The following is a 23,958-nucleotide window of genomic DNA, read 5'->3' as shown; positions in this document are numbered from 1 at the left end:
GCAGGAAGACCTGCCTGCTTTCATGCTGATTGTATAGCACCAGAAGTATTAGATTTACAGCAGTCTGAACTTTTGAGTAGGTTCAATTTCTCTTCCCCTTCAGCTGCACATTGAAGAGAACCTTGTCTGTGCTTTATCTGTGTAACTGTGCACAGAGCTAGCAAGTGCAAAAGACACAGACAGTAGACTTAAAATGGCTGAAAGTGCAGGTATGGCTAAATGAAAGCCCTTTGCTTTCTAGGGTTTTGTATGACAAGTTACCAAATGTCAGTTGTAATTCTTGGGCTTACGTTTTAGAACTATCTGAAGTCATCATAGAAGTTACTAGGAATTGGAAATCCGTATTCTCTTCACAGCCTTCAGTTCTGTTTAGGTTTGATCTAATACTTGTCTGTCTTTTCTCCTAGGTTTATCGAACCAATCAGTGTGCTGGAGAGTTTGTGATCACCTTTCCAAGAGCTTATCACAGTGGCTTCAATCAGGGTTTTAATTTTGCTGAAGCTGTGAACTTTTGCACAGTTGATTGGGTATGTTCCAAAACCAGTTTTTCATTAAGTATGCGGTTCCAAAGTTGTTCCTAGCTGATGTACAGCTCTAATTTACTGCTGATGCACAAATCTAGTCCACGGATCAGAAGGAGCCTGTTACTGGAAGCATAGTGTTTTGCTGAAGGTATTTCTTTCATGTAGTAAACTGTGGGCTTTCTCTGGTTCCTAAGGTTCGGTTTGAAATTATACATTAGAGCTGATGTATCTTTTACAGCAGAAGGTAGGCAAGGTCCTATGCACGCCTAGAATATGGGTAGCATATGGATAGCAGAGGTGCTGTAAGTTTTTAGGGAAGAATACCTTAATGAGAAGGGAACAGAAAGTTTTAATGTTCAAACAGAAGGCTTACCAACCTGTGCTTTGTTCCCAGTAAGCTTCACTCAGCTCATTGAAACAACAGAGATAGGCACACATTACAATTATTAGGTCATAGTAATTTATTAATTTTTTTGTCTTTTTTTAAAATAAAAACAAATGGAGGATAGTTGCTCCAAAGTTAAAAGTAATCATTTCTCCTTCCCAGCAGATTTCTCAGACACAGTGTTGCCTGATCTCAGAAAGATCCTTTGAAGCTACTGATGCTTCAAATTAGTCCTCTTCTGGTTTGGGTCCCCCCCCCCCCCCCCCCCCCCCCCAAAAAGTCTTGGCTATTTGTAAATGTAGCCCATCTAAAAATGTTGCTAGATTTAAAAAACATTACTTAGAAGTAGGAGATGACTAAAATTGGAAGAAAGCTTTCTGCATTGTGACTATGTTCGCCTATTAGTTGGTTTGGTTTTGGTTTTCCTCTTGTCCTTCCATGAGTTTCATACCGGACTCTAACACATAACCTCATTGTAACCTGAGCATCGTTACCTGCCTGGCCAGTGACAGCCTTAAAATAAAGCTATGAGTAACCTACCCAGCTCATAATGGATTGTTTACTCTGCCTGGGGTTAGTTAGGGACTTTAATGGTTCACGGTGTCAGCAATTTCTCAGGCTGCAGCCCAGTTCGTGTCCTATATAAAACAGCCATATCATTTGAGAAAAAGGTCCAGCATGCCCTGCAACCTGCCTTTGATGGGGCATACCTTGAGTGGTAAGAACAGGACAAGTGTATGTACTCTTCCCTTTGACACTTCCCCAGCCTCTGCGTGTTTTTAGCTTGGGTATTCCTGACCCTACTGTGGTTTAGTGATTTAGTTACCCCTAATTATGGTCTTTTCCAGATAGTACGTTCCCCCTGTGAACCTAGCTAAACAACTTGCATCCTCAGTGTCCACTGTAAAAGAGTTATAAGCAGTACTGGTTTACAAGAACTCAGGGTCTTGATTTCTCTAGTTTTACATTCTGAATTATGAATGTTGTTGCTAGAAGGATTTTTCTTGGCCTTTCATTTGGATAGTTTTTGGTTAGTAGTACAAAAAGTTAGTATCTTAATATAATTTCCAGAATGAACTCTTAATTTATTTAATGTTTTTCAATGCAGCTACCGTTGGGTCGCCAATGTGTAGAACATTACCGTCTGCTAAACCGTTACTGTGTGTTTTCTCATGATGAGATGATCTGTAAAATGGCTTCCAAAGCAGATGTTCTTGATGTTGTGGTAGCATCTACAGTTCAGAAAGACATGGCTATTATGATTGAAGATGAGAAGAGGTTGCGTGAGAAGGTTGATAAACTGGTGAGTTGTAGGAAATGATATTATAATGAAGAAAGGAACAGTTGAAACAGTCGTGTGAAAACATGCTGGGACTTGTACTGTGTTGTCAACGGCTTAGAGCTACATGGTACCTTCCTGAGTAGCATTGTTGATTTCAGAGGACCACTTGGGTAAAGAGTCATTTATCGCACATCTTGCTTTAGCACCTGCCCTTTAATATTGCTCAGAATGTCTCTTTTAAGGTAATATTTGTTCTTTCAGTAACTTAGAATAGCTGATTTGTCATTAACCAAGATTTCTGTCTACCTGGTTTTAATATCTTATTTCTAAACTTCATTATTCCTTTGATAAATTCAGCTTCTGATGTTTTAGCTTGGAATAGTCACCTCTTCATTAGACTTTGAAGTGATGTAACATACTCTTTTGCAGGGAGTGACTGACTCGGAGAGAGTGGCTTTTGAGCTGTTTCCTGATGATGAGCGACAGTGCTTAAAGTGTAAAACCACCTGTTTCATGTCTGCTGTTTATTGTCCATGTAAACCTGGGTTATTGGTATGCTTGTACCATGTCGAGGATCTCTGTTCCTGTCCCACCTACAAATATAAACTGGGGTAAGCTTTAGAGAGCAAATAATACTGTTCTGGAGATAATTATTGTATGTGTACATACTGTGGTTTGATAATCTAGTGCCTACTCTGTTTTGTCAGTGGTGCTAGTCTCAGTATTCTGTTTCTCTCAGTCCTTTGCAAATATAGTGCCCTCAAAACAAAGTGCCTTTTTTGTGCTCATATACAAAGACTTTCTCTTTCCAGCATTCAGCTCTTCTTGCTCTATGATGGCAAAAATTGCTGGATAAGTTAATTTGCTTTTTTATTTATAGCAACAAGGTCATCATCCCTTACATCCAGTTCTTGCCGAGCAATATTTTTTTGCTTTTGTTAGCTTTCCTTCCTGTTGTCATCTTTCCTTTCCTGTTGTTTGTTACATCTTTGTCCTACATGAATGTAGCTTGTCCTAAGACAGTTTCACAATTGCTGCAATTGTAATGTTGAAATTGCTTTTTGAAGCAATTACAATATTGAAATTGTCTTGGGAGGAACGTGGTGTGGTTGTAGGTCTTAATTATATAACCCTGGGTGCCTATTAGATAATTTCTGTGTTGTATGGACCGACCCATCCTGATGCTCCTCCGTTCCACCCTCCTGCTCCCCCGCAGATTTTGTTGAAGAGTTTGAATTCTGTGCTACTTGTAGGTACCGCTATACCCTGGAGGAACTCTATCCAATGATGAGCGCGCTAAAGATGCGTGCAGAATCATACAATGAATGGGCTTCAAATGTTAATGAAGCTCTGGAGGCAAAAATTAACAACAAAAAAAGTAAGTATCTTACCTTCTGTCTGAAACACATAATTTTAAATGGCTAATTTTTCAATTTTTAGTTTCTCAACCTTAGTAACTTTTGTCTAATGTGACAGTCAAAAGAAATCACATATAATTTTATGTTTTAAAGTAAATATTTTGGCTATTACAGTCCCAGAAATTATGCTAAGCTATCTCTGTGTGAGAAGATTGTAAATCACTGACAAAAAATATAACTGGAGTTGAAATAGAAATGTTTCATGTGTTGTTTTATTCAGCCTTACCATTTCATATCCATCACAAAGGAGACTTTTTTAACTTAATATCTTTCCCAAAAGGTCTCATCAGTTTTAAGGCTTTGATAGAAGAATCAGAAATGAAAAAGTTTCCGGACAATGATCTACTGCGACACCTCAGACTGGTTACGCAAGATGCAGACAAATGTGCCTCAGTTGCACAGCAGCTTCTTAATGGCAAAAGACAAACCAGGTAAATGTTACTATATGGGTTTGTAACAAAATTGAGTCACTGAAGATAGATACCAGTGGCCAGTGATAGATGCCAGTGTTCTGTAAGACTTAAAAATGAAAGTAATCTTTTTGTCTTCGAGAGAGAGCCATCTTTTACAGCAGATTCACCTTTACTACATGTAATAAGTTAAACATCCTGAGCTTTCAGTGTCTTCTTCCTCTGTGTTTGACAGTTGGGCAGTAAATTCATTCTAATGTTCCCCAAAAGGAAGAATTGTTGTGGTATTTCCAGACAAAGCAACACCAAACAAGACACAGTCCACTTGTCTCTGTGCCATGGGGACTGAAAATCTGTCAGTGGTGCATATGTCATTATATTCATTACACTTTATGCCTTGTGGAAAAATAAAGTGTCTTAACTTCCTGAGTTGATGATGATGGGAATACTGTATGAGATCTCTGAAAAATACTAGCTCTTTCTTTGGCAGCACTTACGTTAAATCTTTCGGACAGGTTATTTGCTCAAAGAATTTGAAGGCAGGGCAGTGTTTGTGTAATACATTCTTTGTAAACTGGATGTCTGGCTGCCTAGTTCTGCTAGCACTTTCCATGCCTGAAGTGAGTTGAAAGGAGTCAGAAGATCCAGAAGGACAAGGCCAGATCTCCTCATTGTATCGGTTTGATTGTGACTGTATTAATGTAGTAGCCTTTCTCTCAGGGATCACAAATTGCCATCTTCTGTTGCAGATTCTCCACCCAGACTTAAAATGGCTGCATCTAGCCTTGCGGGATGATAGGTTTCTAAGAAAATCTTGGTTTTATGTGTGTGGAGGACAATATTGATCAAGTCCAACAATCTTAGTGGGAAGTACTTGGAAAAACTGTTTCTCTTTTGTCCCACCTGGACAGTTTTCAGCTGTTTCTGCTGCTTTGAACAACGTAGTGTTTGTCAGAGCAGTTGCTCTTTATGTTGGTATAACTGCACGTGTGTGGTTTGTGCATGTTGCTTGCCTCAGCAGGAATCTTGTAGGTTGTCAATCCCTGTGTTCTTGCAGTACTTTAAAGGCTGACTTCGAAGGACTTTGGTAGTAGGATATTCAGCTACTGTTTAGGTGTGATTCTTGTAGCTGCACTTTCCCTTCCTAGTGATCCTTGTGTAAGTCTTTGTGCAAGGAGTTGATAAAAATTCACCTTCACCATCTTGCAAACACAAGAGGATGAAGCCCCTGTTACAAGAACGTAAAAATATTACAACAGGAAATGAAAAATTCAGCACTCCAACAGACATGACTTCTGCCAGATAGGCAATTTCCAACTCAAGAGATTCAATAGCACTGTTAACAAAGGACTTGTCCGCTCCTAATCTCTTCATTTAGTGTTGACCCACCTCTACTTGTTCTAGCATCCCCAGTCTATGTGTTCTCCCATCCTTGGTACTTGCTCAGGCCTCCTGATGATGAACTTGGAGCAGCAGCCAGGCCCTTTCCAGCTGTTCTGTGGCAGACGAGCTCTTCCAAGAGTCCTTCCTGCTCTTAACATGTACCTGACTTTGCTTGGCCTGGAAAGAGCGGGGGGGGCAATTCTTTCCTTCATCTTCTGACCAGGTCTGTTCTTTTGTCACCGTGGTGGTGTTATCAGCTTTTCTCACAGCTGTACTTGCCACCTCCTTTAGCATTACAGACGGTGATGAAAAATCCACCCAGTGTTGCACTACACAGGATCAAGGCAGTGCTTGGATTGCATTTCTCATTTGCTCTAAGTGTTTTTTGCCCTTCTCTCACCATTTCTCCTTTGATCTTTTTTGGCATATTTCTGGGAAAAGTCCAGTTGCATGTCTTCATAATTAAGAGTTTTAAAAACCCATGTTATTTGATGGATTATTTCTTTCTTAAAAGATTGAAGGGGGAGTGCTTCCAATGTAGGAAGATACAAAGAAGAGAATAACCTGCTTAAAATCTTAATACATGTTATATCGAATACAGTTTCATCTATGTGATGTTCACATCTGCTGGATGTTGGGCAGCCTTCATCATGCTGACTGCTGTGTATCGGTTATAAAGGATTTTGGATTTTGCCTAAAGTTTGGTTCATGCTTTTGACAAACTTTCCTTTATGGATTGAGCATTTTGTTCTGATCCTGGGTTTGGAAGAGTCATGCAGTAGACTTGACTCGACTGGAAAGGCAATCCCTGTTAATCATGGTCATCAGTGATACTCAAGGATCTCCTCCTGTATGGTATACACAACAGTTCCTGGGGAGAAAAGAACAAGACAGATGATAAATATTCTCTTAGAGTAAATTCTGTGGCTCTTGCTCACAGTCTTCTCTGTAGTACCTGAAAAATGTAGATGGGCTGTACTTCCCTATTTCCTTTGGTTCTTACGGTGATGGATGATGAGGCAGTCCTAACAGATGCTGTTTGGAAAATTGTTCTGTGAAGAGCTGTCTGAATTGAACCAAAGGACAGTGTAGACCTCAGTCCTCTCTGGCTCTGGAAGAGAAGAGTATGACAGCAGGGCAAGTACAAAGGGATGTGCACTATCCATCCCCTTCCTTCTCTAGGTCTCATGATACCTTTTCTGCTTCTTAGAGTCTCCAAGAGTTTAGAGACCTTGTGCTTAGAGATCTTGGTGATTAATAACCCTAGATGGACGTGGGCTTTTCTTCTGTGAATGCTTTTTTTTTTTTTTTAGTCTCCTGTAATTTCTGGTTATCAAAAACATCTTGTGACATTCAGTTTTGGAGTTTAGATATGTAGGGGGGGGGGTGTGTATGTGTACATAAATATTTATTTATTTTAAAAACTTGTGCCTTTTCCTGGAAGATACTGCAGAAAAAATAGTAAAACATTGTAAACCATAAACGAGCTTGTGTTGTACCTGAGACTTTGAATTCATTTCATTGTTCAGCTTACTCTGGATTTTGGAACTCCCAATGTGATCTTGCATATCCTTTAAAAATACCTATCTTTAACATAGAGTGCTAAATTAAAATTTATTTTATAGTGTTCGCATTCCAGTCATGCTGGCATATCCTGCTAGGATGTTGTTTTCCTCTTTTGTTTAAATGACATATTGTGGATTAAATTGGAGCCAGCAATGTAAGAGATTTCTTTCCTTTTCTGTTCAGGGTTCTCAGACCTAGTTAATATTGGCTTGAGTTTAGAGAGGTTTTTAATATTAGCCAATTTGTTAACACTTATAAGCCACTCATTTGATACAAAGCTTTTAGATAAAAATGAAAATGATGATTTCAGCGTAAAGAGGATTTTTCAGAAGCGCCTACACGACCTGTAAATATAAAAACCCATTCAAAATTGGGATTTGTTCTCTTTTGGTATGGGCATGGGGAGAGCTTACTACAATAGCTATTGCAACATAACTGAATAGTTTATCCACAATTGCTTTGTGTTCTGGAAAAAAGCCTAATTTTATTCCATAATAACCAGTGCTCTTCCAAGGCTGAGTAGTTGTTCCAGAACACTATTTAATATGAAAGAGTATTTTCAACAATAGCTTATTCTGCTATAGCTAACCAAAGTTTTCCCATGTATGTAAGCCCTAGGCTTCTTGGATGCTTTTGAATATTCTGTTATTTGTGAGTAAAGCTTGACTTACAAGAAATCATAAGCAGATGTTTGAGAAGTTTAGATTTTATTTTATTTTTTAGCAGCATCCAGCAAAGTTGAATTGTGTGTAATTGCAGGTACCGCTCTGGAGGAGGAAAGTGTCAAAATCAGCTGACTGTGAATGAACTCCGGTTGTTCGTGAGGCAGCTCTATGCTCTGCCTTGTGTCCTCAGTCAGACACCATTGCTGAAGGTAACTTAGAAAATTCTAAGGGAAGGAACATGAGCATTTGTCATAGTGATGTATTTGCACTGCATTAATCTCCTGTCTTACTACTAGCTCCAAGAATTAATAGCTTTAAACTGGTAGGCCTGGGTAACTTGTGCATGAGTTGCTTAAGAATGGAGCTCTCTGACATGCTGGTGTTCATGGTCAGCGTATTTTTATACTACATGGGGGAATCAAAATGTTAATGTTGTACGAAGTAATGCAAAAGAAGCAGCAGGATGACTTGGGTAACTACAGATTAAAAGTTTGGGGTCAGTTACCTAGTCTCCTCTTAAGAGTGAAGACAGGTTTGTCTGAGAATTATTTAAAACTCCGTAATGCTCTGAGTGGCAGTTCTCCTATTCATATCACTTTCCTTCTTTGTTAATCCAGAATCAGCTTTCTCATGGTCTCGTAATTAGATACCTCCTCGTGCTATCAACCCATGTTCCAGGAAACAACACAAATAACCCTAGCCAAAGCTACCAGCCTAGGCTACCAAAATACTTGTTCTGTCAGAGTACCTGCTGCTGACAGTGAGTCAGATCACTTTGTCTCCCACAACCATCAGCTAGTGCTGATTATTTGCTTACCAGATGATCAGCCGTCAGACAAGTTGAAAGTAATTCATGATTTGGTTTCAGAATTTGCCAAAATGTTGAATATCACACTGAGGGGTAATAAAAAAAAAGGGGGGGGAGGAACATAAATTCTGGGCAGCTGCAATTCCTGTCTTAAAGGAAAAAGGCTTCGCATATTTGTGACACTTGGAGCCAGGAGATGCAGTGTCCAGCTCCTAAACTCTCTCTTAAGTGTCCACACAATGCTGAGAGACCAGACAATACCATGTAACTTTGAATAAGAGTAGACCAGTTCAGCTCAGCATTATGACTATTGCTTTTGAAGCTTTATCAGGTCTGGAATGTGCGAATCAGACTTTATGTAATCCTATTTACAGTTATTTGTTTATAGCATAGTAACTCTGAAGTTATCTTACTATTTAAATCTTACTATTTAAAAAGCAGAAGTTCAGAAATGCCAGACATGCAAACAATTCTTCTCCGTCTGTCATTCTTGAACAGGGAAATATCAAACACATGGTCAGGATATTCTTTTATATCATTCCTAATGATCTTAAATTATATGTAGTCATGCAAATTAGGCTGTTAATATAAATGACCAACAGTTACTGGAGATCAGTTCACAATTTAATATATCTCTAAAAAGGCTTTATTTCCATTATGGCTGAGATCATCTACTCAGGCAACAGCCTCATTGGCAAAATACCAAGATGTCATCTGTGAAGGAAGAATTTACTGCTGGAGTGGCATTTCAGCCAGTACTAGAAGCATTGGGCAGGATGGCTAGAAACAGAGTAATTCCAGCCTTTGCAGTGAGATTACTCTAACTGCCTATTATCCTGGGTGAAGTGCAGACAACCACAGGGGTAACTTTTTGGGGTAATTAGCTGTTGAACATATGGAGAGAGAGAAAGTGTTACACTGCATGAGAGAGTAAAATTCCTGTGGCTTACTGGGACTGTGTGGTCCAGCTCAGAAACCTTAACAATATAGCAGAAATGAACCCCAGAAGCTCCGTGCCCTTCCCAGCATTCTTCAAAGCCTTCTTAATCTTAACCTTGCTGTTCTTCAGCCTCCTTAATCATTCCAGAACAAAGCCAGAAGACAGCATTAATGAAACACTTAAAATTTCCCTTTAGATCCTTTCTATTCTTCTGAGACCTCTTTTTGATACCCGTGTCTTAGTTCAAAGGAGTTTGGAGTGGAATTCCCTTGTTCTATGATCCTCAAGCTTATGGACACATGTATGAGGAGATGCTGATCTAGACACTATGTGTTGAAGACACCCTATTTAAGTGTTCCAGATGTCATGATAATTTGCCATGCATGTTGTGTGCATTGCAATGTGGTGTTTGCCAGGAGCCTTGCACTTAAATGTTTAAGCTTGCACTTACGTTTAAGAGATTTGGCAGCGAGCTTTCTTCTGATTTATTGTTGCGTTTGTGTATTTCAGGATCTTCTTGATCGTGTGGAAGCTTTTCAACAGCAAAGCCAAAAACTCCTTTCTGAAGAAATGCCTAGTGCTGCAGAACTTCAGGAGCTGTTGGATGTCAGCTTTGACTTTGACGTTGATCTACCCCAACTGGCTGAACTGCGGATACGTCTGGAACAGGCACGCTGGCTCGAGGATGTGCAACTGGCTTCTTCGGACCAAAACTCTCTTACTCTAGATGATATGAGACGTCTTATAGACTCAGGTGTTGGACTCGCTCCCTACCCAGCAGTTGAGAAAGCAATGGCGAAGCTGCAGGAGCTCCTTACTGTATCTGAACACTGGGATGACAAAGCCAGAAATTTGATAAAGGCCAGGTATAGGCTAAATCTTAGTGTTGCATTTTGTAGTTCCATGAGCTGAGGAGCTGTTTAAGATGGAAATAGTTGGCTTTACTTCTGAAGGGGCCCTCTTTTGTTCATCCAGTTCACAACATGAAGGCAAAATTTGTGCCATCCGCAAGGGAAAGGGATGGAGAAGGGGGTTGAGTGACTGAGCGATTTTAAACATTGGTGTTGGCTTGCAGTGTTTGTGGTGCTCCACTATCATTGTGCAAATTCTCCTTTTGCCACAAGGAAGGGTTTTAAGACACCTCTTCCTTCCTTTCAACATTCTTCCCTCCCCCTGTGTCATACTGGAGGATGCATGTCCAGATAGAGCTTAGTTACATACCACCAGCTGGTAAAATTTTATTATCTGGACTATTTCTAACATTGAGGAGATTTTTTTTCTAGATTATTTGGTGCAGGGGAGGAGGAAATAAGCTAAATACATCCTTATTGAGAAAAATTGTCTTGCTCATTGCTTTGACCTTCTGATTTATAAAGTAAAATGGAGGAGAGCACGGTCTACTTAAAGTTTAGAAAGGTGGCACAAACTTGTATGCAAGGTTTCTTCCCTCAAGATTCCTGATTTTTAATTTTTTTTATTTTATTTTTTAAATTTTTCCCCCAGCCTCATAATTATGAAAGCATTTGAGTGTTTCTTACCCATTAGTAACCATATGATTTTAAAATTATAACTTCATAGAGCACAAAATTGGAATAAACTTGGGTTTAAGCTCCAAAATGGAGATGCAGTTGTGTTTGTACCTGTCTAAAACATTAGAATCGAGTTGTGAAATACAGAAAAGCCATCTTCAGGGTTTTTTAACCTTCCAATGTACAATCTCTTAGCTGATACTGTTTTAGGGTTCAATGTGCACTTGAGGATCCAAGGTTCTATCATCCAAAAGTTAATAAATGTTAGATCTCCCTTAAGCCCAAATGTGTGAATATTTCTAAGTAGGAGACTATAGCAAGCAAATATACATTTCTAAAAGCATACCTGCATTAGTAATGTCCTGGTTGTACAGTATCCATATCTAGTACTGGACATAACGTCATTATTTGGTGTAACCTTTGGTTTTAATAAGCCAGATGAGTAGAACCACTCCAACTGCATTGCAGTGTTTTACATTCTGATACGTTTTGTTTACGTAGACCACGGCAGTCGCTGAGCAGTCTTGTACCAGCAGTGAAAGAAATAGAGGAGATCCCAGCCTATCTCCCAAATGGTGTCGCACTGAAAGATGCGGTGCAGAAGGCCAAAGACTGGCTGCAGGAAGTGGAAGCTCTGCAGGTACGTAAACTGTGCTCTTGGCTTCTTGGTGGGTGATAGTAACCTCTGTCAGGTTAACAGACCCACACTCTGCGCTCCATTGTGTGCACTTGGTGCTTCAGTATCGCAAAAATCAAATGAGCAACAAGTTGATGGCAGAGAATGAAAACCAGAGTCTGATAAAGACAAAAACCTATACAGGTTTTCACCTTGGCTTCTGGTGCTTCCCACTCAAATTTTCTTTTTTTTTTTTTGTTTTTTTAACCTATCAGTTTTATTTGTGGATCAAGTTTCCGTTCTTCTTTCTTTTAGGTTCTTTGCTTCTTTTACAGTTCACTGGCAGCTTAACTCTCCCTTCTTCTCTGTTCCCAGTTTCCCCCTTGTGTTAGCACTGTTGCTTGTGCAGCCAGACACCATGTTCAAGCCCAAGTGAGTAATTGTAGCCTGGGCTGACCATTTGAAGTGGTTCATGGCTCAGCCTCGCAAGTACTCAAGGCAGGGGTCAGTGGGACTGCACAGATCAGGAAAGGGTGTGACTGGGATAGCCCTGATTTTCAGATTTTGATAGGATTTGCCAAATATTTTTTTGTATTTTCATTTGTCCTCATGTTTTTTTCCATAAAGTGAACTCTGATCTGACTTACTAGTATTTCCAGGCCTATCTGACCAAAATTGGTCTTTTAATAAAACCTTCTTTTGAGTTCAAGATGCTTTTATTAAAAAACATCAGTTGTCCTGGGCTTCAGAATTTTGAAGGAGTAAAGTTCATGTAATACTAACTTTTGTTTGAGGGTGTCATGGTTTAACCCCAGCCAGCAACTACGCCCCACCCAGCTGCTCGCTCACTCCCCCTGGCTGGAGTGGGGGAGAGAATCAGAAAGGTAAAAGTGAGAAAACTCATGGGCTGAAATAGTTTAATAGGTAAAGCAAGAGCCACGCACAAGCAAAGCAAAACAAGGAGTTCATTCACTACTTCTCATCATCAGGCAGGTGTTCAGCCATCGCCAGGAAAGCAGAGTGCCACCACACGGAACAGTGACTTGGGAAGACAAACACCTTAAATCCAAAGGTCCCCCCCTTCCTTCTTCTTTACCCTGTCTTTATATGCTGAGCAAAACATCCTATGGTCTGGAATATCCCTTTGGTCAGTTGGGGTCAGCTGTCCTGGCTGTGTCCCCTCCCAACTCCTTGTGCACACCCAGCCTCCTCACTGGTGAGGTGGGGTGAGAAGCCGAAAAGGCCTTGATGCTGTGTAAGCAGTGCTCAGCAATAGAAAACATCCCTGTGTTAATTAACACTGTTTCCAGCACAAATCCAAAACATAGCCACATACCAGCTACTGTGAAGAAAATTAACTCTCTCCCAGCCAAAACCAGCACAGAGGGCTATCTTGAGAGGGCTTAAGTACTTGTTCTTGGCATTTGCTAATTTCTTGGTTTGGATTCTGAAATTCTGCCTCCTGAATATGGAAAAATGTGTCTGTATGTGCCAAGAATTTTTGCTTCGCTTCTGCAAAGATTTTAGTAAATGCCTGCAGTCATTGTGACTTGCAGGAAGCTCTTGGTATCAGTACTTGGTGATTTGCTGCTAGAGATGTTGGAGCTGTTCTGGATGAATAGTTCTCGAGTCCCACATCGCTGCCTATTTTAGAAATTACTTCTCAGTGCTGCTATACTGCTAGACTTCTTGTAATTGGGTTGCCTTAGGCGTAGGCTGCTAAGTGAATGAACAGAGCTCGCTTTCAAATTGGATACTTGAGATGGTTCCTTGCTCTTGCCATGGCAGGGACTGGGTTAGACTTGCCTTCTGGGTCTATTTCAAAATTATTTTGATTTTTCTGCTGTGAATGCAGATTGTTAGATTGGGAGTCTGCTTATATTGTTGGCAGTCTTTTTGTTTTTAAACTGTCATTTGGTAAGTGTATTTCCACCCCACCCCCACCCCCACCCCCCAGGTGTTTTATTAGTTTTGTCTGTGTACTTAATGGCTAGAGCATGAGAAACACAAATGTTGGAGTAACAGCTGTGGAAGTGACTGAAGTGTCTAAGCAGTAAATTTGTTTTTACAAGCTCTACCTTCAGTTAATCTAAATGACTTGCTGTGATTCATGGAAGTGGTATGTCTTGTATACATCAACCATTTCTTAATTTATAATCTGACAGGTTGGAGGACGTGTGCCTGTACTGGACACACTAGCGGAACTTGTCACAAGAGGTCGATCTATTCCAGTGCATCTGGACTACCTGCCGAGGCTGGAGTCCTTGGTGTCAGAAGTTCAAGCGTGGAAGGAGTGTGCAGCTAACACATTTCTGTGCGAGAACTCCCCTTATTCTCTTTTGGAGGTAGGAGATCTCAGCTTTGGAGTAGACCACCATTCATACAACAGCAAAAGCACATCACAGCTACAGTATTAACTCATGAAGTAACAGTAAATATTAAGTATATTTGCAGAATTGTTTTAGGATTTTATTATTTTAACATAACTTTATTAGATTGACTTATGCTTTTAGTGATCATTTTAAACTTTTACAATGCTTAAGATTTAGCTATACTTCAGTCTCTTTAATCAGTGGCTAATGAGAGCATGCTGTGCCGCAGTTTGACATTTTCAATATGAATATGGGAATATTGACATATTTGTGGCACTGAATTTACTTCAGTGCATCAGGCTGCAGCCACTGGAGTGCAGGTTCATAGCCGCTTCATCCACCTCAGGTTTAGCTGTGACAAGGATGAGGCTGTAGCTGCTTTAGCTGGCCCTCTGAATCTGTTGCTGCACATGTGTGAACACCTGCAGTTCTTGAGCAATCCACGCCCTCTAGCCTATGCTGAGCCCCTCTTACGCCCCCAGCCCTCCTTGCTCCGTTTGGACAGATGGGAATGCGGGGCAGCCCCTGTTTTCTTCTACTGCTTTCCAGGGCTTGCAGCTTAAATCACAGGGAGGCTATTCAGTGTATCAGCTGTCTGTATATTCCAGCAATCTAAATGGAACATGGAGGTGTTTGTGGTCTGCCCGTTTTATAAAACTGAACTTCTAACCTTCCAGCTCTCCCCATTTTCCAGATAACCTCATCCTAGTCCCCCAAATCTTTGATGGAAAAAACTGCTGGAATCCCCGTTCTAACCAAACCAGTCATATGTGACTGTGTTAGGGCAGGATGAATGCATTAAAAATGTTGCAGACAATACTGCTTTTCTGTCCATCAGGTGTTATGTCCCCGGTGTGATATTGGAATGCTGAATCTGAAGAGGAAGCAGAAGAAGTTGAAGGAGCCAGTGCCAAGTGGAAAGAAGAAAAGCACTAAGCTAGAGACTCTGGGTGACTTAGAAAGAGCGCTCTCTGAGAGCAAAGATACTGCATCTGCGGTATGTGGTTTAAGATTGTTTTCGAGCTGGAGTTTCTTCCCAGTTCTTTGTTTATGTTTGCCTCTCGTGCAGGAGTGTTATCTTCCACTCTTTTCTGCTTGCGCTGCTGTTCTGCAGAAGGACTTCTAGCACTGTGCTTTTCTGTGCTTACTTTAGACTTCCCAAAATTGCTTTTGGTGGAAAAAATGTGTTGTGTTTGTGGATGAAGTAGCTTTACAGTTTCCCTGGCAATGCCCGTAGCCTAACAAAGTATAGGAAAATCAAAAAATTGAGACCTGTTTTCCCCCACCATGCCAAAACCTTATTAAAGATAAGATAGGGTTTTCCCAACTCTGATCCCTTCAAAGAACACAATAACCCAACACCATTTATAATTAAAATAAACACCATAAATAATTAAGGAAAACCTCATGCATTATGAAGTCAATAAAGCTCTTGTTCTGGATGGAGCAGACTTAGTTGCTGGTGGTAAAGTGCTTCATCCCAAAACACCTATTTCAGAGCCTCTACCACAGTCAGATTAAACAGTGTCCCATGATTAATGAGGAGCAGTAGACTGATTTGGTAGGGTTTGAATATAATTGTCCCTTTAGGTATGGGACATCTAAGTTTTAACCTATGGCAACTACTTGAAACCTGTATGTTCAGTGCTTTGGTTCTTGTCTTCCTTGTCTGGAAATCCAGACTTACAGACTGCGTCCCTACAAGTGCTGTAAGGAGAAGAGACTGGGTCCTCTAAATCACACACCCTTCTCCTCTTTGACTAGATAATATCTCGTTAACGGCTGGGGTATTGAAAAAGAAGGATACTCACATGGACTGCACTCTGGAAAAGGCATTCATTTACTGTGGCGGGTTTTGCTTCTGACACGAGGGGAACAAGAATCTTCTTGTAGTGGAGGTTTGGATACTTTCACAACCCAACACTGTAGCTGCAGTGCTCAGCACCCGTGTGTACGTAATGTAGTGTGCTGTGCCCAAGTCCTGTATCTGCCCATGCTGGATGCAGTTGTCTTAATTTTTGCATAGCTGATTTTTTTCTAGTCATCACATTTCAAAGCCATGATGTGTGAAATAACTGTTTTGTATATATTTACAAACCCTCCTGTATATGTTTATCTTTATATCCATAACAAAATGCATAGAATTTATTAGTTGCAGCTGCTATTAATAGCCTTTATGAAACTGAAATATATTGCTGTCTTTAATAGCAGCTAACGCTAAAGATGCCTGAAAAAAAGGATCATGAGCAGGTGTAGAAAGGGCAAACAACACATTCAGGAGTACACCTGAATTTCACTTGGTGTTTACAAACCCCAGAGCGAGTACATAGGTCAGGGTGCAGCCCTGTGCACTTGACAGTGTAAGGTGGGTATCAGAGATGCATTTGTATTTCTGAAAACTGCCCAGATGTGTTTTACGATTATACAGAGTCAGACTACATATTTGAGAGACATGTTCATAGAGAAGTACCTGCAAGCCAAATCAGCTCTTGTTTCAGAATTTAAGCTGCTTTAATGAAGGTAATGCTTTTGTATCACAAAACATGAAGGATTTGGAACAGAGAAGAAAGGAGTTAGGAGGTCATTTTTTGCAAAGGAATACACTTTGTATCTCTGGGCCTGATGAGAAAACAGAAGGGAACTGAAGTCATATCACTGCACACCCTCATAACTGCTTTGCTTCAAACATTCAAAGCCTTGAAGGCGTATAGGGGTGAGGAGCTTCTTAACAATCCGAAGTACTTGCTGGCGTATCTGAAGAGCGCGATTGTGCAGAGGTCGCCCTGTTTCTAATGACTACTGTTCATTTCAAGATTACATCCCTTTCTTTGAACTCCCTTTTAGATGGCTACGCTTGGGGAAGCCCGATTAAAGGAGATGGAAGCATTGCGTTCTCTGCGAGCAGCAAACGAAGTGAAGGTGCTGTCTAGTGAAGAGGACGCAGAACTGAAAGTCTGTCTGTGCCAGAAGGAGCCGGCTGCTCCAATGATACAGTGTGAACTCTGCAGAGGGTTCTTCCATACTGGCTGTGTTTCGGTGCCCAACGTTTTGCAGGGACCTCGTGTGTGGCTCTGTCCACACTGTCATCGATCAGAAAAGCCACCTTTAGAAAAGATCTTACCGTTGCTGGCCTCCTTGCAGCGTATCCGTGTGAGGCTTCCTGAGGGGGATGCCTTACGGTATATGATCGAGAGAACTGTGAACTGGCAGCACAGAGCACAACAAATGTTATATTCAGGGAATCTAAAACTTATACAAGACAAAGTTGGCTCAGGATTATTGTACAACAGATGGCAAGCCACAGCAGGCCAATTGCCAGAGACAAACAAGGTGAGGCTGAGCTGCTTCTGGGTTTCCTGGCAGTGGGTGGCATGTGGTCAACAAGAACAGCCTGTAACACCTCACTGGGTTTTGGGTTCATTGTATCTGCATACAAATACTGGCAAGGCAGATTGTTTATGTGTTGCTGTACAGATATAAGGAGTTTGGGTTCTGCTTTGACGGTTAGCCAGGATGTGTGTGTCTTCCAGCAGCAGCTTCATGTTCTCCTTCTGCTGGAGTCCTGGGAGCAATTAATCCTAAAGGCCCTATTTTCCCTTCTCCCAGCTCCTAAGCTCTAATGTGACGCTATTAATGACAGAGTTGTTGAAGCTATTGTTTCTAGAGTGCATAGTATTCAATTAGTCTGTATATTCTGTTCTTACAAGTGTTTCAATATAGTTTTAAGTGTTGAGAATTAGTAACAGAGGCACAAACCGTCCAGTGTGTTACCAGCTTAGCTCTCAGATGAGGTTGTTTGCAACGGGCTATCTTCAGCCATTACGGCTCTTTCTCCTTATTGCTTGCGCTAGAACTCCCAAGCTGAATATTCTGCTAATATTACTGAGTTAAGCTACAGCAACTGTTTCAGGTGTGATCATGAGGGAGTTTCAAACTTCCTCCAGTAAAGATCTTTCAGCAAAAAGGACAGGGAAAGTGGAAAATGGGTTAAGCATTTCTAGTTTTCCTGAGATTATAAATGCAGAAAAAATCTGAAATAAAATGTCTGTGCAGCATAAAAAACATAAAACAACCTGAAATGAAATGCACTGTTGCTTTTATTTTTAGGTTGAAACAGCTTAGTATTGCTAGTGCAACCCTGTTGCAGTTTGTGTGTGTGTTCTCAGCTCAGTTATGTTAAACCATAAAATGTGCCACCCATGCTTGAAGAGGTATTGTAGCTGCTTCTCAAGTAACTCAGCTATTCCAAGTTGCTTGTGTTGACCAAATCTTTCAAATAGGCAAGCCTAGTTTTAGAAATTAAAACTATGTTGAGGCATCTAACAATTTTTCTGATAATTTAGGTTTGAAAGTATCTTTTTACTAGACCAACTAGTATAGCTGAAAAAAACTGGGCAAGATTTTGGGCATATAAATTGATGTTTGGGCCAGAAATGGAAACAGTAAGCTTAGCTTTATTAGCTCAGTGTTATACCACGACATTCCTCCGACCTGAAAGCAGTCTAACCATTTTTGTGTGGTCTGGAGCTCAAGTCAGTAAACCTCCTAAATCAAGGTAATTCCAGCAGAGCTAGTTGAGGTCCTTGTGACCTCATTTCCCAAATCAGAGGTCCCTGGGAAGCTCAGTGGAAGACCATCTGACCACATGCATCAGCTTGGGTCCCTCACTGTGCCTGAGCTAAGGAGCCTTCCTGGAGACAGTGGTACTAAGGGCAGGTCAGAGGTGGCCTCCAGAGCCATCTTGGCACAGGTACTGAGCTAAAACTTGGTTTCAGTGGATTTGAGGTGGTTTTTCGGTGAATCCAGTGTCTCGGCATTGCTGTCCTGTCCTGTAACAATTCTGTTTTCCCTGTTATCTGGGATAATCAAACATGCTTATTCCTCCAGAGAAGCTCATAGCAGTAACCACTGGGGTTGGGCTTCTTTGGCAGTGGCCAAAGTGAAGAATGTGGAGCATTTAGATGAGTTTGAAAAACAGCTATGAGAATTGATGAAAGCCAGATCTTGAAAGGGGCCCAGAGATTTGAATTAGTGAGGTAGATAATATTTTGGAAGGCAGCTGGTGAGATGCCTTTCTGACACTTGAGAGTCCAAAACTGAGACTTGCTGGCTTTCCTAAGTGGCCTTTGCGTACGTACACGTGTGTTTTGCCATTGGCATTTCTTTTGTGTGTGCTGAGGTAAAGAGAAGTGCTTCAGAACAGCTTGGTGTCTCATCGGGTGAAGGCAGTGAGAAATTGCTTCTTTGTTGTGAACAAAGGGAGGAAACTGTGATATTTACCCTGAGTCAACTCTAGAGCTGAAGACCTCGCCTCCACATGTCCGGGATTGTCCCTACAGGGACTCTGCCTGTGTTGTCTCTGCTCCACAGGCTCGTTCTCCTCTGGTAGAGCATGCTGCTGTGTGTGCTAGGGCCAGTTTATGATCTCTGTGGAAAAGATAATTCACAGCTAAGAATTCTGGCAATAAAGTTGCTTTTGCCTATTTCCAGGTGTAGGATGAAGGGTTTGGGTGTATTAGATTGAACAGTTTCCAGGAATACAAGATTTAAGCAATTGTAAGAGAAACAAGTATTGATTCTGTTGCAGTTATTTGACACTTCAAAACTACATGTTCAGTGAAAATATCTATGCCTTTCGTTTTGTTTTCTAGGTTTCCCAGACAATTGGAGCAATGTCATTCTCCATGCCTCACGACTGGGATAACAGAACCATATATTTACATTCTCCATTTTCTACAGGACAGCACTGCATCCCACTTCATGGTTTGTAATCTTCACTTTGATTTTTTTCTTTTTTTTTTTTCTTCCTTTTTTTCCCTGTGTTTGGTGGAGAAGAGAGGGTGTCCTGATCAACAGGAGATGGCTGGGGCAGGGAGGCACATGACTGTGCAGTGTGTCTGGTTCCTTCTCCATCCCCTCAGCAGCTTTGGAACTTAATGTGCAGCTTTGGCAGAGGGGTAAATTCCTCAACGTATAAATTTCCCACGTGTAATGAAAAGATGTGGCGCAGTAGGACAAGAGGTATCGGTCAAGAGCTGGCTGCTTCCCACGTGCACAGGACACAGTGGGCTGTGGCCAGCCAAACAGACTGCAGGAGGGGGAAATGGAGGGTAGAGACCACTGAAATTGTAGGAGGTGGATGGGAACAACATAGGGAAATAGTGCTGGAGACCACGGGGTACTTAACCCATAGGACACAAGCCCACATAAGCTTTGCTGCAGCACAACTGTCACAGAGACTTGAGTTTTCTTAGCTGCTGTGGCTGCGGCTGTGCTCCATCCAGGTCACTCAGTGCAGGTTCTGCATGCTTCTTAGCTCAGACTTTGTATTTATTGGACTAACATAGACATGCTATAAATTGCATCATTTTACAACTGTAAAAAGTTATTTATAATTTCTTTCATCCTGATGCATAATGCTCCAGGGACACAGGTCCAGTCTTATCTTCATATGTTCAAGTCAGTGCAGCTTAATCCGTATTAATGTTACACAAGACATTTATATCAGTTTAACGTTACAGTTAAAATCAAACAAGGCAGTCCTTTATACTACCAGGTTTATTTTTCAGGCCATATTTGAGTTGTACCGAATACTATATTAAAGTGCTGTTATTTACACAATGATTTTCACCTCCCCTAGCTGTGACTATTTCAGAAGCCCAATGGAAGTTTTGAAGCTCGATAGCAGCAGTGGGTGGTGACTGTACAGCAGGACTCAGTTGCAAGGCTCATCCTCTCAGCTTTTCTTCCTCTACTCTCTTGGCTCCACTTACGGATTTTACTCACTTTGTTCATCTTACCCACTTGTTAGGTAGTCAGGGGATCATCATGCTTCTTGTAGCTGCAGAAGCAGAAGAAATTACCAAGCATGATGGCAAACGCTTATCCTCGAAGCAGCAAGAAATGCAAGCATGGAAGGGTACTGAGCCACAGCGCAGTCACTTCTGTGCAAGCCTTTATCTTTCTTTTTAACCCTGCTATTAAAAATGAGCAGTGAAGAGGGAATAGATAAGAGTTAATTCATACAGTTGCAGATTTAAAAAAGTCTTTCACAGGTTTTTTTTTAATGTGCTACCAGAGAAGAATTTTCATTATCTGTGCAGTTCTCATCAGTGCTGACACTGAAGAATTCCTTTTCTCCTCTCTCCCTGTCTTTCATAATAGTCATTAGCACAGAGCTGGATGAGCTGATGATGGAAGCCCAGCTGCTACAGGTTTCTCTGCCTGAAATACAGGAGCTGTACCAGATCCTATTCACAAAGCAAAGCCCTGTTTTGCAGACAGAGCAGAGGTCATCCGTTGGACCAACAAATGAAAAGGCAAGTGTCTGACAACAGCAATGAGCTTGGGGTCACTTTGGGGTAGAGCTCTGCCTGAACCCATAAGCTTTACAAAGAGGTTTGTGTGTGGCTGTACTTCTATGAAAATACGTTTTCCTTGTTCAAAAGGGGTCAAGAAGTTGATAAGTTAACGAATTTGTTACAAACTATTGAATATAATTTGTGGCCTCATGCATTTTTTCAATTTGAATCTGTTTTTTTATAGTCACTCTCTGTATTTTAAATACATCTATCCTAATTTGACTCTTGTCCTGTGTTGAAGAGGCTTTCCGAGAGAGCTGCCTCTGAATCACTGGACTCAGGCAGGAAATGAGAATAAATTCTGTCACTGAGGTGTGACCCTATCCTTTGCTCCCCTTACACATCCCAGTTCTGCTGAAAAGGCAGCACTCTCTCAAACACTGCACTTTTACTTAAGCCTATTCCTAAAAGCAGGGTATGGAATAACAGGATAATGAGTGTTACTTGCACACTTACAATTTTGCTAAAATATCTTTCCAATAGAATGAGTGTTGCCGAGGAAGAAAAGATGGAATTAGTTACATGGAAAGAAAACTGAAGCGGCGTTTTGAGAGAGAGAGCTTCTGTGATGAGAAGAGAGCAAGAGTAAAAAAAATGAGAACACCCAAAAAGAAGAAACTGAAACTGAATCACTCAAAGGATCTCTGCACTAACAAACTAGAGAGGGAGCGGGAGCGTCTCTTTGAGATGCAGCGTTCTAGTGAAAGCCACTTGCTTCCCTCAGACGTGTCATTCTCTGAGCAGGAGGACTCTGAGGATGAAGATGCCATCTGCCCTGCTGTGAATTGTCTCCAGCCTGAGGGAGATGAGGTCAGTAGAGGCAGAGACCCGCTGTGGTGTTCGGAATGCTGGGATCTAGGACATTCAGCTGCCCTGTAATTGTTCGACCGCATAAACGCTATTTGCAAAGAGAGCATGAGGCACTTGGTAACCCAGAGACAGTGTCTGCCACTGCTGGGACACCTTTAGTAATAATGATCCTTCCCGTCTTCTCCAAGAGCAGCCATGCAGCTGGGACTGGGGAAGGCAGGTGGACATCAAAACATCTGCATGGAATCGGAAGGAGAAGGTGGGGCTGTGCAGACACCATATTCATCTCTGCTCTTGAAATATGGCTGTAGATATAGACTTTGTGGGTTGCAGCCTTTCTGTGCATGGGGGCAGTGCCTTGGAACTCTGCGCAGGCCCATCCATACTGGAGAATGGAGAAGAGGGACATCCCCAGGTGCCTGGGAGGGCCGTGGTGAAGTTACCATCCACAATCTTGCTATAGGTGGGAAAGCAATAGGAGAGATGAAGGGAGGTGTGGCCTTCTCTCGGCTTCAGAGGAGCTGGACTGCAGGAGTCCACAGTGAGCATGAGTTGAATATCCAGCAGTAGCCAGTTGTAGAATGGGACATTTCTCACTCACTTAAATAGATTAGGAGCCCAAAAATGAATAATGAATGCTGTGTGTGTTTTCTTGGTCCTTCTCTGAACACCAGTATGTCTGTTCTTTATTAGGTGGATTGGGTCCAGTGTGATGGCAGCTGCAACCAGTGGTTCCACCAGGTGTGCGTGGGCATCTCTCCAGAAATGGCAGAGAAGGAGGACTACATCTGCATCAGCTGCACTGGGAAGGACTCTCAATATCGGAAGTAAAACTCCCCATAAACCATTCAGGACTTGAGTAAAGAAGGTTATCGGAATTTTCCAATAAAGCCACAGGGGCTGGTTTAAGAACCAGATTGCAAATGGTGCTACTTCTATCCTTATGGGATCATTTTCCAGAACTCAAAACAATTTTTGACACTTTTGTATTTTTCCCTTGATCTGTTTGTGGTTGTTGAGGTTTGAGATGCTGACTGTTTAGCAGGGGTTTCCACCAATTTGGAAGGCATTTGAAACATGCACCTTTTATTGTACAGCATTAAATTACCTCTCTGGGATTTACCGGCGTATTTAATTCAGCTTGGTTTAGGTGCACAAAAACCTGCACCATGAATTTTCCAATAAATCCTCTTTTGAGGAAATCCCTGTTTACTCTGTTAACTCTTTGGGGACTTTAGTTTTTTTCCACTTTGTTTTTCGTAGATTAGGTTTATTTATCTGAGCAATAACTTCTATGTCTGGTTTCAGTGACTGGAATGACAATTCTGAACAGCGTGTTGCTTCTAGCATTGGTTGATGTACAGAAAGCAAATGTTAGATCCTAGTGTCACTGATGGCCCAGTGATGTAGAAGACAGGAGGAAAAAAAAAAAAGGTCTGTAAAGTAATTGCCACAGCTGTATTTTGGCTTTCTCCTTTTTTGGGTAGCTTGTATCAAATGTTGCAGTTTATATTGTGGAATAAACCCCTGGTTATGTTATAAAATTAAATGTTGGTGTTTTTAGAGAGCTTGAAATGCAGTTTCATTTCCCTCTGGATCAATATTGATTGCATCGGTTGGTTCTCTTATTCAAGAGAAATCCATCTTTGAAAAAAGAAATGCAAAAGCCATGTTATTTTCTTACCTTACTTGTATATTCAGGTTTGGAAGGAGAAGGCAGATCAAAATGTTACATCAAAAAGAAAAAAAAACTTTTTAATTTTGCAAAGCTTTTCCAAAACTGAAACTATTTGCGAGTTGGGTGAATAAAGAATTGAAACTATGATTTGTGATTTGGCAGGGGCTTCACACAGGATGGGGAGCTTCACACAGGAGGCAAAGGTGTGGGG

General features: G+C 41.2%; 1 protein-coding gene across 1 annotated transcript in view; it reads left to right on the top strand.

Moving 5' to 3' along the window:
• KDM5B (lysine demethylase 5B) overlaps positions 1-23,636 on the top strand; it is a 58,305-nt gene extending 34,669 nt beyond the window's left edge. Inside the window, exons 13-27 of the mRNA XM_069771579.1 lie at positions 408-527; positions 2,018-2,212; positions 2,621-2,802; positions 3,445-3,569; positions 3,890-4,040; positions 7,728-7,842; positions 9,892-10,247; positions 11,412-11,550; positions 13,692-13,871; positions 14,737-14,895; positions 16,743-17,228; positions 19,550-19,661; positions 21,063-21,217; positions 21,743-22,069; positions 22,763-23,636. Coding sequence (XP_069627680.1) covers positions 408-527; positions 2,018-2,212; positions 2,621-2,802; positions 3,445-3,569; positions 3,890-4,040; positions 7,728-7,842; positions 9,892-10,247; positions 11,412-11,550; positions 13,692-13,871; positions 14,737-14,895; positions 16,743-17,228; positions 19,550-19,661; positions 21,063-21,217; positions 21,743-22,069; positions 22,763-22,900 — 2,940 coding nt within the window. The 3' untranslated portion in view covers positions 22,901-23,636. The remainder of the gene's footprint in view (positions 1-407; positions 528-2,017; positions 2,213-2,620; positions 2,803-3,444; positions 3,570-3,889; positions 4,041-7,727; positions 7,843-9,891; positions 10,248-11,411; positions 11,551-13,691; positions 13,872-14,736; positions 14,896-16,742; positions 17,229-19,549; positions 19,662-21,062; positions 21,218-21,742; positions 22,070-22,762) is intronic.
• Positions 23,637-23,958: the final 322 nt, after the last annotated feature.

Source organism: Haliaeetus albicilla, chromosome 26 (genome assembly GCF_947461875.1).
Source record: "Haliaeetus albicilla chromosome 26, bHalAlb1.1, whole genome shotgun sequence".
Classification (NCBI taxonomy): domain Eukaryota; kingdom Metazoa; phylum Chordata; class Aves; order Accipitriformes; family Accipitridae; genus Haliaeetus; species Haliaeetus albicilla.
Note: the sequence above shows the minus strand (reverse complement) of the source record. Positions and strands in the feature narration are given on the sequence as shown.